Source organism: Pelecanus crispus, chromosome 19 (assembly GCF_030463565.1).
Source record: "Pelecanus crispus isolate bPelCri1 chromosome 19, bPelCri1.pri, whole genome shotgun sequence".
In the NCBI taxonomy this organism is placed as follows: Eukaryota; Metazoa; Chordata; class Aves; order Pelecaniformes; family Pelecanidae; genus Pelecanus; species Pelecanus crispus.
Genome location: NC_134661.1, coordinates 1,892,135 through 1,906,890, shown reverse-complemented (window position 1 = coordinate 1,906,890; position 14,756 = coordinate 1,892,135). Strand labels below are relative to the sequence as shown.

General features: G+C 44.8%; 1 protein-coding gene across 1 annotated transcript in view; it reads left to right on the top strand.

Moving 5' to 3' along the window:
* The first annotated feature begins 4,052 nt into the window (after positions 1–4,052).
* ARHGAP32 (Rho GTPase activating protein 32) overlaps positions 4,053–14,756 on the top strand; it is a 157,042-nt gene continuing 146,338 nt past the window's right edge. The window contains 1 exon segment of the mRNA XM_075723289.1: positions 4,053–4,160. Coding sequence (XP_075579404.1) covers positions 4,053–4,160 — 108 coding nt within the window.

The window sequence follows — 14,756 nt, the reverse complement described above, 5'->3', positions numbered from 1 at the left end:
CGTGCCCAGAGGACATTTTTGCTGGTCCGTTTGGTGACCGCAACCAGCGTGGCTCTTTCCCAGTTACACTGTCATCGGTTTCTCCTTTGGAGGCTATAAGGGGGCTCCCAACAAAATACAGGGCTGCGTCTTTGGAAATGAATCGCTGAGTTCCTGCAGAAAGTCCAGAAGGTGAGTTGAGGGTGTACGAAGAAATAACGCTGAGAAGCGTTCTTGCAGATGGACGCCGGTCCTGTGAGTCTTTTCACGAGCGCTCTCCCAGGGACCCTGAGCTTCGGGTTCATTCTCCAGCTCGTCCTTGAGAGCGCAGACTTCCCGTGAGCTCTGTTGAAGCAGCCTAACAACAGGAGTGTCTCGAGTAGCTGCTTTTCTTCCTCCTCTTCCCCCTTTCTGGCCCAGCTCCTGCCCATGTTTCAGTGCTGCTAATTCCCAAGGTTATTTTCCTTCATCCAGATGAGGGGCAGGGAGCAAAAAGCCACTAGGTATATAATTATATAATAATATATAATATAATATATTATATATTAATATATAAGGGACTAATATTACCTGTAGCATCTGCAGCCTTCCTTGGCCTTGTGTCTCAGATGGCATGGAATGAAATAGTTGCAATTAAAGATTAATAAGGGTTCACAGATGGTTATCAAGTGTTTAGAACTGTGTTAGAGAGAAAATCTTCAGTGTCATTTCCACTATTTCTGTGGTACTGTGACGAAGTATTTGAATTTCCCTCAGTAGTAGAATATTCCGTTAAACAAGTGTGGCAAATGCTCAAAGAATCGACTGTTTTAAATATGCATTGTACACGCAGAGCTCTTCTTATTTCCAGTGAAAGTCCAGAACACCTTCAATAGGAAGAATAACAGGACTGTGTTTCAGGATCTCAGTGGGAAGGGTTTGGGAAGAGTTTATCGCGGAGTTTTAAAGGTATAATTAGATTAACCAAACAATGGGAGTAAATAGATTGGAGTCTAGTAAAAAGGACTGGGTACTATGACGTCTGTGTTTGCTCATCGTGAGGGTAGAGAGCCAGAACTCAGGCCTGATTCCCAAGGCTGTTATTTTAAAATAGAACATATTCTCTGCCCTCAGTCTTAGCACCACAGCCAACGCCGGTATTTGAAGCGTCTTCCCAGGAGCAACTGGAATAGTGTTGGCTGTAACCAGGCTACGCATAGAGTTTGTGCAACGCATGCAGCGTGTTCGTGTGCATCTATTGTATAATCTCAATTACCGATCTCTGCCCTCTGCTGTTTTGTAGGTTCTGTGTGGTAGAGTCTCTGGAAGGTAACGCCTGCCGTACATTGAACCCAAATGGCCCAGGGGCTGTGTGTGAAGGAAGGGCAAGTTTGGCAGAGCGCACGCTCAAATCTTGTTACTGCCCTAATGGCAGGAGGAGCTGGGTCCTCGGGCAGCCCCGTCTTACTGGCGACATTTTAGACATTCAGCAAATGCGCTTCTCGGAAGGAAACCAGATTTCCGATGAGAAATGCAGGAGGAATTGCCATAAGCCTCGGGAGTTGTGCGGTAAATTCATTTGTAATCCAAAGCGCTGATAAAGATGTAAATTCCATCTCATAGTTTTCAAGGCTTTAAGCTGAGGAAGCGTGCATTTTGAGAAGCCCGCTGTTTTAACCGTGGTGTAGAAAGGTGGGTCTGGATCGTGTGAGCCTTCCTTTCGTTCCGTCGTCTGATGGCACTAGACTAAATGCTGTCCAGTGCTGTGCATTAGACTGCAAGCTGCTGTGGGGTGGTTTGTTTAGAATCTTTTTGTACAGCTGCTGTATTGCCAAGCCCAAACATCTAGAAATCCTGAGGAAAGCCTTATTGTGCCTTTTTCAAAATCATGAGGTTGATTTAAAAAAATATGGATTTTTTTTTTTTTTTTCATTTATCTCTTGTTTTTGAGTTGGACAGTCTGGTTTTCTCTGCAACCAGCAGGTTTCAGCTTTCGCTTTCAGTTAAAATAAGTGGCAAACTTCTCCTGCGGTGGAGCTGGGGATGTGAGAAACAGGCCAAATCGTCGCACTCTTGATATGCAAAGGAGAAATGAAAGAGCCGCTACTCTGAGCAACAAATTTTCAGGTTTACAAAAATCAAATTCTTTTGAACACGTACGTTCCACCTGAGCTGGCATTGCACCTCTACGTTCTAAATCATGGTATTTTCATGCACATTTTTTTCAGATATGTACAGCTTTCACCATGTAGGCATATTTTTTCTTGCCTCGTTAGGGGCGGCCTGCTTTCAGTTGGTGATGTTCACGGTGGGAATGGCGCGTGGAACCATTTAGTAGCATTAGCCTGCGGCATTACGACTTTTGGTTTTGAGGCCCATATTCCCTGGGATGTGTTTTTTATTAGAGCAGAAATGTAATCACAAGGGTAGGTATAAAATTATGGGATATAATTTTGTAACCCAGCCATGCTATTACTGTGAGTGTTAATTACTTCATTCTTAACCCTCATGTGGAGTGCAATGGAGAGTTAAATGCTTTGGCCCAGCCACTCAACGCCGTCGTGGCAAACAGCATGCAGGGGTTTCAGAACTGAAGCGAAGGAGTTTTCTTAAACGCCTTTCACCACGCTTGTTTTAGTCAAACGATACATAAATCAGCACAGCTAACATTTAGCGAAACCAGCCCTGCTGTACGCGGTGTTGATTATCAAAATGGTTACTCTGAGTAAATAAATGGTGATCTATTAATGAAATAAAAGCCTGCCTGAATCTCACATTTAATGGAACCAGAATGGATAATACCAGACCTTCAACAGGCCATTGGTACTGCAGGTCTGCGCTGTAATCCCTGCAAAGACACATTTATACAGCCTGCAAGTGCGATATATATTCATAGAATCATAGAATCGTCGAATTGTTTAGGTTGGAAAAGACCTTTAAGATCATCCAGTCCAACCATTAACCTACACTACCAAGCCCACACTAAGGGTAGACCAGACTGAACCATGTCCCCAAGTGCCACCTCTGCCCATTTTTTGAACGCTTCCAGGGCTGGGGACTCCCCCACCTCTCTGGGCAGCCTGTTCCAATGCTTGACCACCCTTTCCGTAAAGAAATTTTTCCTAATTTCCAACCTAAACCTCCCCTGGTGCAGCTTGAGCCCATTTCCTCTCGTCCTGTTGCTGACTACTTGGGAGAAGAGACCAACACCCCCTCCCTGCCCCCTCCTTTCAGGCAGTTGTAGAGAGCGATGAGGTCTCCCCTCAGCCTCCTCTTCTCCAGGCTGAACACCCCCAGCTCCCTCAGCCGCTCCCCACCAGCCCTGTGCTCCAGACCCTTCCCCAGCTCCGCTGCCCTTCCCTGGACACGCTCCAGCACCTCAATATTGGCTCTCTCTGGCTGTAACAGCAGAACTGTCGTAAGGATAGGCTGAGAAGCTTTTATGAATATTTTAAAATTTTGATTTTGAGCCTCTGATCTCTGTGCAGGCTTGAAATGTACTTCATAGGATATTTGAAAGACGGCTCCTTATCTGAAGGAAAGTTTACCTTGATAAAATGAGACCGATTTGAGCGCATCCCTGCAGAGCTGGGGCGGTTGAAGGCTCTCACCCTTCAGATAGGATCAGTAAGGACTACGAGAGCTGATGGCTCGGGCCTTGGGATGTGGCTAAGATACGGAAACTGCTCTGGTTTAGGCAAAACATGCAGTGCCAACTAAGGAATCAAACGTGTGTATTTATTCTTACAAGGCTAATGTTGTTTGCCTGGGCAATATAAGCAATTTTTCAAAGTGGCCTGAAACTTACTCCTCCATCTTTTTCTGTGTTTTAAGACTTGCAAATTGTGCAGTGATTATACGAAATTATCCCTTGATTGGTTAGGAGGTGCAGATTTCTCTCCACCAGATTTACACCCTTGTCCTGCTTGTATAATGAGGAAGTAAGAGAAACTTAGAAGCCTGTAGGATTTCTGGATTTATAAAAGCATTTATATCGTCGCATGAGCCACATAACTGAGCACCGTAACGGGCTGTATGTACGATTACCCAGAAACTGTCACTGACTGTCAAACCTCTCTATCCTCCCTTCCAGAATGATGAAGTCCTCTGTACATACAGAAGAAGATGACTTTGTGCCAGAGCTTCAGAGAAGCATCCATCCCAGAGAGCGGCCAGACTGGGAGGAGACGCTCAGCGCTATGGTAAAACACCCTTGTCTTTTCTATATGCATTGCTTTCGGTTCGGAACAATCTACTCTTATATTCTAGTTACGCGGTGATTTACATTCCCTGAGTTTTAAATGGATTGCATAGTACTTTCAACAAGACCAAAATACTTCCCTTCCTCTGGCAGTTTGTCAAGGGGGGAGAGAGAAGGCGCATGCATAACGCTTCTGCCCTATTAATATGTGCCCCAAAGCAGGTCTAGTAACCAATTAAAAGGTCCATAATGTCACAACGATTTTCAGTCTGCATTAACCTCTTTTCCAGCAAGGCTTTTGAGCATGAAGGGAACTTCTTGCAAAAACATGCTCTTTGAAGCATGCAGCATTGTGGAAAAATAAGATTTTTAGCAAAATGCTGGCTGAGTCTACAGAAATAAAGCCTCAGCCTGAAAGCTAACCTACCGTCAGAGGGAAGAGATCTGCGGAAAGGCAAGCGCAAAGGTGCTGTTCTGTGCTTACGGGAGGCACTACAAGTGGGCAGTGGGCCACAGACAACTGTATTACCTTGATCTATTTGTTTTCTTTTCAAATGAGTGAGTAAAGTGCCTGCAGTTCCACTTCCCCAACTCCCTCTAGCATTTGCTGAGTTTGGAAGGTCAGAAGTTATTTTATTGGCAGCCGAATAGGGCAATCTGATTAGGTGGTTTTCTGAATTATCTTACCTCACAGAAGCTTGACCTGCCTTGTTTCAGTATCGGAGTGTCTGGAAGTTGTATCTTGCTTATTTTTCAGATTTTCTAAATTGCCTCATTAGCATACTAAGCTGAAGAGGACATCCCTTCTGCGACAGACCGTGGGCAGGGGGAAGGTCTGGGTATTCCAGGAAAGCAGTGGTGCCCTTGGGGGGCGGGCAGTCCAGCAGCATGCCTGAGATTACTTACTGCGAGGTGGCACCGGTGACCATTTTTCCCCTCTCGTTGGATCGGGTGGCAGTGGCAGGGCTCCAGCCTGGAAAAGCCACGTGTTCCCTGCTCCTGGAGTGCCCGCAGTGCAGCAGCAGCGCGGGAGGTGGGCTAGATATAGCTGTGCTGCAGGATGGTCGGGTTCATCTGGTGTGTGGGGCTGCGGAGTAGTCATCCCAGTGGATTAGCTGAAGTTTAAAGCACCATTAATATCTGGCTGGGTCATGTGAAAGAGACTGTGGATTAGCTGTTCTTTACACAGTGTTCAGAACATGTGTAGGTAATAAACTCCCTCCGAGCCTGGTATTTATTTTAATTTTTTAAACAGGGGAACAAAGAGAATCATAGAATCATCGAATCGTTTAGGTTGGAAAAGCCCTTTAAGATCATCCAGTCCAACCATTAACCCAACACCACCAAGTACTATGTTTTACTCTCTTAAAAGCATCATAAAACCCCATATAATACAATGATAATATTTTGTTCCAAACTCTACTTTCAAGCCAAAACACCCAACGCGAAACACAGGCTTCACCAGCGTTTTTATCTGCTGCTATTTTCTGTGCTTTTCGCTTTGCCTGACTCCTTGCTTAGCCACTGTTCATTTTGAATTTTTGCAGTTGTCGCTTCCTGAGTATGTTTTTTCCTCATACGCGGGTATTTTTTCCCTTCTCTCTACCTTGGCCAGCAGTTCACGCTGGTGCCGCCTGTTTGAGAGCGCTGTCTGTTCTCATCAGCGTTATTGCGCCGGCGGTGCACGCTCCCAGCCTCAGCGCCTGGTGCTTCTTAACGCCCTGGAGCCAGGAGTCTTGTGTAAATCACTGTTTGCCACCGTGCTGTCTGTAACCTCAAGGTGTGTCTCAGGAATGTGAGTCTGTAATTCGGTGTCTCCACCTATAACACAGCTTGGCTGGCATACCTCACGTGTGATTGTGTTTTTTTCCATTGTTGATTTACGATGAAGGGAAGGTTCACCTGTGCTGGCTTGATACTTTCCCTGTTCTCATCCAGGCTGTTGTGCTCATGGGCATCGCTCAGTATTCAGCTCTATACTGCAACCCAGACTTGTGCATAATTAATGTTCCTCTCGCTGTGCTAACTATTAATTCACTTTTTAGAACGTGTCCTCTTGCACCGCTCTATGCCAGCGATATAAAAACTGAGCAGTCCAGGTGGCTATAAAAAAGAGATTTAGGGGGGGATAAACAAGAAAATTCCCATCTGAGATTTGCTGCACGGTGAGTTGGTATGAGGAAGTGCAGGGCCACGTGTAAAGCTGCTGTATTTATAATGGCTTGGATCTGTGCTTACAGCGTTGTCTTGACCTCATGGTCCTCTGAATACATTGTAGATTGGTAGAAAAACCTCACTTTGCTGATGTTTGCTGTGTTGGGCGAATCACATTTCCATTTTCAACCTCTGCCTTATGTCCAGTCAGAAGGTAATATTTGCAAGGAGAGTGTTCAACACTGTCACTTTCTAGTCTCTGTTTAACCACTGCATCTACTATGTTCTCTCTTCTTCCCGATCGTTTTCAGCCTGAGATATTTTTCCTTGCTCTTTTCCTTCATTTTGCATTTTTAGCAGCCTCTGCTTTAGCCTTTTCCCAGAGCGTGCTCCTTACGTGGTACGCGAGTTTCACATAGTGGCATAATACATTTAATTTTTCCTTGGTAGCTGTTTAAGTTGCAGTTGCGTCAGGTTTCGTTGTCGCTTGCTTAGCCCCTGGGGAGTGGAGGCTGCAGAGGCTCGGAGGAGTTGGAGGTAGCTGTGGTGTTTTCCGCTCTCCGTGGCTTGCCGTGGCGAACAGCTGGGGACCCAACTGGGTGCAAGGCTTTGTCACTGTAAATGAATTCCACGTTCTGCCAGGTGAGCAAATGCTGAGCCTCGCAACACTGCGGAGAGCTTGGGAAATTCTGACACCGTCGACAGACCGGTGATGCTTATTCATTTGTCTCTTGAACTTTGCCTTTGTACATGTTTTTGTACTTTGGGAAGAGGCGACTTATGCATTCACAGTTAGATGAACATAAACAAGTCGTCCCTACTCTCCCTCCCCCCTTTTATCCTCCATATATTTTGAAGTGCTTACTATTAATTTATTTAAGTGCTTTGATCCCAGAGCTTTTTCTCAATAAGAAATAAACTAAAGGTCTTTCTAAATGTATGGAGGTTGAATGTCGGTATGTAGGTATACTGTAAATGTAAGGTAGGGCAGAAACTCTATTAATATTTCTGTCATTGCCAATTTATTCTGGGCACCTGAGTGGCTTTAGCCCTTTGTTTGATACTACTTCTATCATCTTTCTTACGTTTCTTGTTTGTGCTTTCACCTACTTTTTAAAACTGCTTGCTTCTTGTTTGTGGTTTAGCAGAAAGGGAAGTGATTTTGTCTTGGAGACCTGGTTTGTTTGGGTACTTCTGGTGGTTCTTGAAACTTCATAGTAGTTAGGAAATCCTGTGCTACAGATTTTGAGCAGCAGGCTGAATGAGATGCAGCACTAGGTGGACAGACTTTGCAGGAGTTCGATAACAAGACAGCTGCCTGAGTAGTCCTCAGGGACTGCTGTATGCTGTATCCCCGCCACGTTCTCTATTTTTAGAATTTGGTCATATTAGATACACCGTTTTTCTCACCCTCTCAGCCTCCTCTTCCCACTGCGCTGCTGGCCTGCTGGGTAACCTTCACACATGCTGGTTTTTTCTCTCTGCTCCAGTTTGGAAAATGCAGTTGGTGATATTGGCTTTCTTTTGTAGAACACTTCTGAGCTCTAGGGATGGAAACCCATATTTGAGTCAAGTAATATTGCAGTATATGGATTTTCTAACATTTCTCTGGGATAGTAATGTTATTTTAAAGGAAAGGAGTATCTTTTCCTTGTAAGGTCCTGAAGAGTGCTCTATTTCTATGTTAGAAGAAATGAAGTTGTGAAAGAGAGCCTTTATATCATGTTCCTCATACGAGCCTACAAAACAGCTGTCCTCAGCCTGTCATTAACTTCAGCATAAATTGATATTTGTACTTAATATTACATTTACCTTGTGTTATTGAACATCTGACTTGCTCTCAGCACCTCTTTATGAGTTCAGGGAGTTGCAGTGTTTGAAAAGCAGCGTGCTAACAGCCTCCCCCCAGCAGGCTGGTGCGCTTACAGACACGCACGCACGCTCTATCCCCGTTGCCTTTTTCTTCCATTTGTCTAAATTTTGTGAGGAAGCAGGATTAAAACAGTGAGATAAATATACAAATCTGTACGTACGCACCCTGTTGAAATTGTGCTGTCGCAGAAGGATACCACCTGAAGCTGCATTAACCTGACAAGGCATTGAGTTAAGGTGAACGGACTCACCCCAAAGCTAGAAATAGGATTTCTTTTGTCTGTGTATCTGTATGTGTTTCTGAAAAGGTTGGTTTTTCTGCAGTGTCTGCTGCTTCATTCCGCTCTGGAAGCTTTCAAAATAAAGCTGTGGTAGGTTTATTTACTGTGAGATTTTTTCCGTAGTGCCCTGAGCAGAAGAACGCAGGCGATCACCCTGACATCTGGTTGCATCCTCCAGTGAATGTCTGTAGGGATTCATTGGTGAGCAGATCATGGCTGGAGGTGACCAAGAGTTCGTCACCTTGAGGAAATCAGCCTTTCCCACCCCGCTGCACCTCGGAATGGTAGCTTTTAGGCTCCAGAAGTACGCTTGGCCATAGTGAGGTTATTGAGTGATAGCTGTAGTATCCCCCAGCGTTACTAGTTTATAACCAGGTTGCCTAGAAAAGGTGTGAAGCAGGATCTGCTAAATTACTGACGGGAAAGTGTTATGCATCCTTGAATTTGTCAAATGCATAAGCGAACAAGGCGGCAGGTCGTTGGCAGTTGGTACACATCATCTTTTTCGGCTTCTGCTGGTGGAATTTTCTTAGGAAAAATACAAGCCCACAAATGTTTTAGAAAGGCACAGAGGTTAGATCCTGTCCTGTGAAGTCCCTGGAATAATCTTAGTTCTTATATCAGGTCAGATGGATTCCGAGATCTGTAGTACTTTCAGCGTTTGATACTAGGTAAGGTAACGTACCATGGCTTGTGAAGGTAATAAAGGCTTTTTAATGAGACCTCAATATATCACTCTGTTAAATCTGGGACATGAGTGAGGAGCAAACTATTTTTAAATGCAATTTATAAAAGTGTGTAGAGATTAGTGAATTGTAAAGGTTTAAAGAAAGATTTCACTCTCCTTAGTGCAGGGTTTGTTTCTCGTTCTTTGTCTAGCTGCCCCAGATCTTGGTTGTGTGGCTTCTGCAAGAATAGATGAAAAAATTGAGTACATCGAGTTTCTTTTTAAATTATTTTTGGTTGGTTGGTTGGTTTTTAATGCAAAAAACATCAGGCGTGTTTCTGAGTATGTCAGTCCTGATGCAAGCCAACATGAATGCTTCCAGGAACTCTGGCAAAATCTGAAGAACAAGGGAGCGCGTTGACTTGCTTGGCCCCGTCACGTATGGTGATTTCCAAAAAGGTGGTTTACTGAAATGGTCTCATTTCAGCAACTGAGATACATAGATATAATAGCCTTTAACATGTAAAAACTGACGTTTTGGACTTTTTATTCCTGTGGCTTACAGCTTTTCATGCTTTGTGAGCGTATGAACCAACACCAGAATTTTACAGCTGGGTGTCTGGTTGTGAGCTCTTTGGTATGGGTGCAGGCAGTTTTGTTAGGCTCATCCTGTTTTCAGGTGGGTTACACGCCGTAGATTTCTTCGGGAAAAAGAGTGCTTTTGGACGCTGCCTCCCTGCAGGTACTTTTTTAAAAGTCCAAAGTTTTAAGCTTTCAATTGCAAGGGGAAGTTTTAGTAGATAGGAAGCTGAAGTTCTGTTTTTTCTGTTGTTTTTCGAATGACTTGGAAAATTCGGTGGAAATAGATTTTAGATATTTCTTCACCTAGATACTTCAGCAGTTGGCTTCTGGCTCTAAGTCTGAAGAGTCACTGCGTTTCTTAACTGCTATGGAAGATGTTACCTTCAAGTTTGGAGGTTAGTTTTGTGCTGATGAAGGCTCTCAGGCTTTTGACTTGCCGGGGTTAGTAAGTCTTCTGTTAATCTTGCAGAAACTGTAGTACGTCTTCTCTGTCCAGCACTCGGCAGCATTTTCGTGCGAATCGCTGCAGCTTAGGCTGCGTAGCAGATGGGTCACAGGGTGCCGTTGGTAATGAAGATAACGATGGGATAGAAATGGGATTTCAGATGGTGTGGACAAAACAGGCGTTGATATGAGACAAATGTTCCATACAGCACACCAAACAGTCATCAGGCTGTAATAATATTTTGGTCAAAACAGTTCTGGTCTGGCATTGCACCAGTAACCTATATTTCATTTTCAATTCGCATAACTTGTTTTCCTTGTTATTGCTGCGTGAATCAAGTATTTTTTCCTTTGTTAAGCTTTTGGTTAGCGAGTCATTTTTATTTCACAGGCTAATTCCCAGCACGATGCTTGTCCCTGAGAATCTTTGAAAATTGGGACAATCACTTAATTGGCACGTTGGCTTCCATTTGGGTTTGCCAATTAAATGAGTTCAATTAAACCAGAATGGATACCGTATTTTTGGCAGTAAGTATTAATTTATAGCAATCATTTAATTTTCGTTGGCGATGTTATAGAAGCGATTGTTTCTAGTTACATTTACTTTCTTTACAGTGTACACGGTCTTGCAGTACGGTGTTGACGAGGAGAAAAAAATTACATTTTCTACATTTCTATTTTAAAATCTATGTACATGCAACATTTAGCAAAGAAGGAATGATTTAAAATTTGCTAAGGCTGGATCAGTAAAGTTTGTTGCTCGCCATGATCACCATTTTTGATGCACCCCGATTTTGCATTCTATTGATTTCAAAGTGAATCCGGTGCACATCAGCAAATACAGTGTCTTGCTAAATGAAATGTTTGGGTCGTGTATTTACACGCCACCGCTAGCGTTTCTTCTTTTATGGTCGTAGGGGATAATGGCAATGAAAAAGGTAAAGATGGCACTGGAGGGTAATGGCTGATTTTTTGCATGCTCCCCGCAGCCCTCTGCCAAAGGACGCAAGCGTAGGCAGGCACAGCCATGCGTTCATGCGCGCTGGGCACCTGAGTCTGGGTTTACGGGGGCATTGGGGAGCCTGAGTGCCTCTGCGTGTCACGCTGCGAGCAATCCACGAGGCTCAGCGGTGTGCGTGGTAGCCGTAGCAGCAATTGCTTCGTCTGTGAATGAGCAGCCTGAGCGTCTCGGGGTTTAGGTTACAGAATTTTAGGTTCGGTTGCAGACAGTTTCATATCCCAGTATCTTTTACAATTATCACCCATTTTCGATTTGATTGGGCTCAGACAAGCTGCCTGGTGGTGACAGCGTGGTGATGCTGTTGTAATTAGCCCAGGTTATTCACCATTTTAAGTTCTGAGAGGCAGTACGGGATGAGCGCTGGAGACTGGGTTACATTGTCATGACCCTCCGCCTCTTTTCCTCCCACCCTATTCCAAAGATGATCTCTTTTACGCATGTTTTGTTGTCATAATATAAGAAATGCCACATTTGTTTGAAATGTACTTATTTGGGAGATAAAGCTTATAATTTATTTATCTGTCAATCACTTTTCCCTAGTTTCAGCTAGGGATAATAAAAATAAGATGGAACATCCAGGAAAGGAAAGGAGTCTCTTATTTATAAGTGGTCTTTTTGTTTTTTTTTTTTTGGGGGGGGGGGGAGGTTGGTGGTTTTTTTCTTTTTAAATCAGTATTCATTGCCTCTTAGTTACCATAATGCAAAAAAAAGACGGAACAGATTTTGAAGGGTTGTCAATAGATTGCTCATCTATCCCCTTCCATTCCCCACCCCCAAGTTAACCCCAAGAGACAAACAAACCATGTCAGCGTATATATTGCTTCTTGCTGAAGGTTGTAGGCATTAATTTTTTTGCCATGATTCAGCCTTCTTAATTATAAGGTGATGAATTATTCCCTGAAAAGGTTGGTAATCTTTAGCCTGATTTTTTTTTTTTATTTAAATCGTTCCATACACTTCTGCCTTGCTACATTTGTATTGGTCACCGCTGCATCGCTGTGGGTCTGCGTGATGTTTGTTGGTATTTGATCAAACACCGTGGTTGCTAGGGCACAGATGATTCTGACTGCAAAAGCCAGTGTTTTTGCACTGGTAGTCTTAACGCTTCATCTTTGCTTTAGGGCTGCTCCGTGAAAATTTGTGATGGATGCTGTAGGGGCTTGCTACAAGTGCTTTTTCCATCGAGTAAGGCCTTAAATTGTTTCTCACCCTAGAAGGTAGTGCCTCGCCTTTGGTTGATTTTCCTCAGCTAGCGTAGGATCCATAGGATTGTGGTTGCGACCTGATTATGTGAGGATGTGTGACCTCCTATGAGTAGACATCACAGCTGGTTTGCACAGTTTCAGGCTGAAAATCACTGCTGTTCTCTATAACATGGGCAAGTTTTAGAATCGACTCCGTGGTATCTGTGTGGGTCTGGATGTGGTCTGCAGTGGGTTCCAAGTCCGCCAGGCTTCTCTATTGCAGAAATCTACTTTAAGAAGTTTCTGTCCTTGATTATTCCTTCCCACCTTCCATGCTGCTGTCTCAGGACAGTTACAGTGGGAGAGTTTCTGGGATGAAGAGTTGGGAGGTGAATCACTGAGCTAATCGCGCTTAAAAATAATCCCCCAAGAGAAGTTCAGCTTTCCTCTTTCTTTTCAATCCGGGTTGCTTCAGCGACTTACACTGTAGTCACTAGAACAGTTGCAGCTGCAATGAGAGGAAGTAGGAGAGAGCAGCCTGGGGCTGAAGGACTGGGGGGAGGATTTTAAAAAATTGGCTTTACCCCTTCAAGCCAGGTTATCGTGAAACTGTGCCCTCAGGCCAACAGTGCTCCTGGTTCAGAGAGTGTGAAAGAAGTTTCAGGGTCTGTGTTTTCTTGATTTGCTCTGTGGCTTGTACTGCAAGGAAGTGTTTTCTGCTTGAAAACATCTGAAGTTGCTCTTCGGTACGGTTGCAGAATCCAAAGTTTTAACTGTTGATTCTTGCTTTGTGGGACAGCGTTTTTCCCTCTATTTGTATGTGGCTAGCTGACTGCTCTTGGTTCCTTAGTCTGAACAGATAGCCTGGTGCGTTACAGTGCCCACGTGTAGGAATGTCATAGAACCATGGAACGCTTTGGGTGGGCAGGGCCCTTCAGAGCCCACCCAGCCCCACCCTGCAGTGCCAGGGACAGCTTTAACCAGCCCAGGGTGCTCACGGCCCCGTCCAGCCTGGCCTAGGATGTTCCCAGGGATGGGGCCTCCACCGCCTCTCTGGGCAACCTGTGCCAGTGCCTCACCGCCCTCACTGTAAAACATTTCTTCCTTATACCCAGCCTAAATCTATTCTTCTTCAGTTTAAATCCATCACTCCTTGTCCTGTCCCAACAGGCCTTGCTAAAAGCTTGCCCCCCCCTTCCTGCAGCCCCTCTCAGCGCTGCCAGGCCGCACTCAGGCCTCCCCGCAGCCCCCTCCTCTCCAGGCTGAGCACCCCCAGCCCCCCCAGCCCGGCCCCGCAGCAGAGGGGCTCCGGCCCTCGGGGCATTTTTTTGTTGTCTTGATTTTTTTTTGTTTTTTTTTCTCTGTGTGTGTGTTTTTGTTTTTAATACCTCAGTCTCTGTTTTTTTCCTTAAGTATTGGCCTTTAGGGGAAAAAAGAAAATCACTCAGTTTTAGCTAATCATTTTATGAATGCAAAAAACCATCCTTGGAGGGTGAAGATGCTCGCCATCGGTTTCTGCAGCGTTCATGTTCTTGGTGATGGGAGGAAGAGGTCGTCATTCACCCTCCCGATTTTGCTGGCGGGTAGCATGGAAAGTCCTTTCTGCAGCTCTTGCAGCACGCCCCCAGTGCCCTGCTCTGCCCTGGCCCCAGGGACGCCAGGCCCTTGCTGGGCAGCGCCGTCGCCTCGGATCTGCCAGCCTGAATGCCTCTGTTGCCTTTCCAGATTTCAGGAATCCTGCCCGGTTATCGTGGCCGGCAGCTGGAGGCTGCGTCGGTGGCTCAGCCAGAGCGGGGGTGCGATCACGGGCCAGGCTTTCCCGGATGACACTTGGACAAAGTTAATGAACCGGCCCTTTTCTTCTGCTGTTCAGAAGTTTATGGGCAGCTTATGGTATAAATTGCATGTTACAAGTAGACACATTCCTCATGTTGCTGTGTTATTATAAGGGTTTGGAAAATTAGTGTATCGTATACCGCTAATGTGTCTCATGCCATTGGAAGCAGCTCTCTTTATAAACAAAGAGCTGAGCCCAGGTTGGCTTTACATGCATAAATGTAAATTCTTGTTAACTCTACTGACTCAGATGTTGGGCTTAAGTGTCGAGCTGCTGGTTTTTCCACCTTCCCAATCTTTCTTCTACTGCATTGGGAAAATTCTTCAGTTTCTAAGCCGATTTATAGCTATAACATAACATTGTTATTTGCATAATCACTGAGCGTGGCCAGGGCACTTACCAGAGCGGTACTGGCTACTTTGGGGCTGAATTCATCTCTGTAGTTTTTTGTATGATGAGAAATTGCTTTCCACCATAACAACCCAAAGCTCCACTTGTCCTTGTATAACCAAGCCATGATTAGGACCCCCTCCTCCCTCTGTGAAACAACAGGCT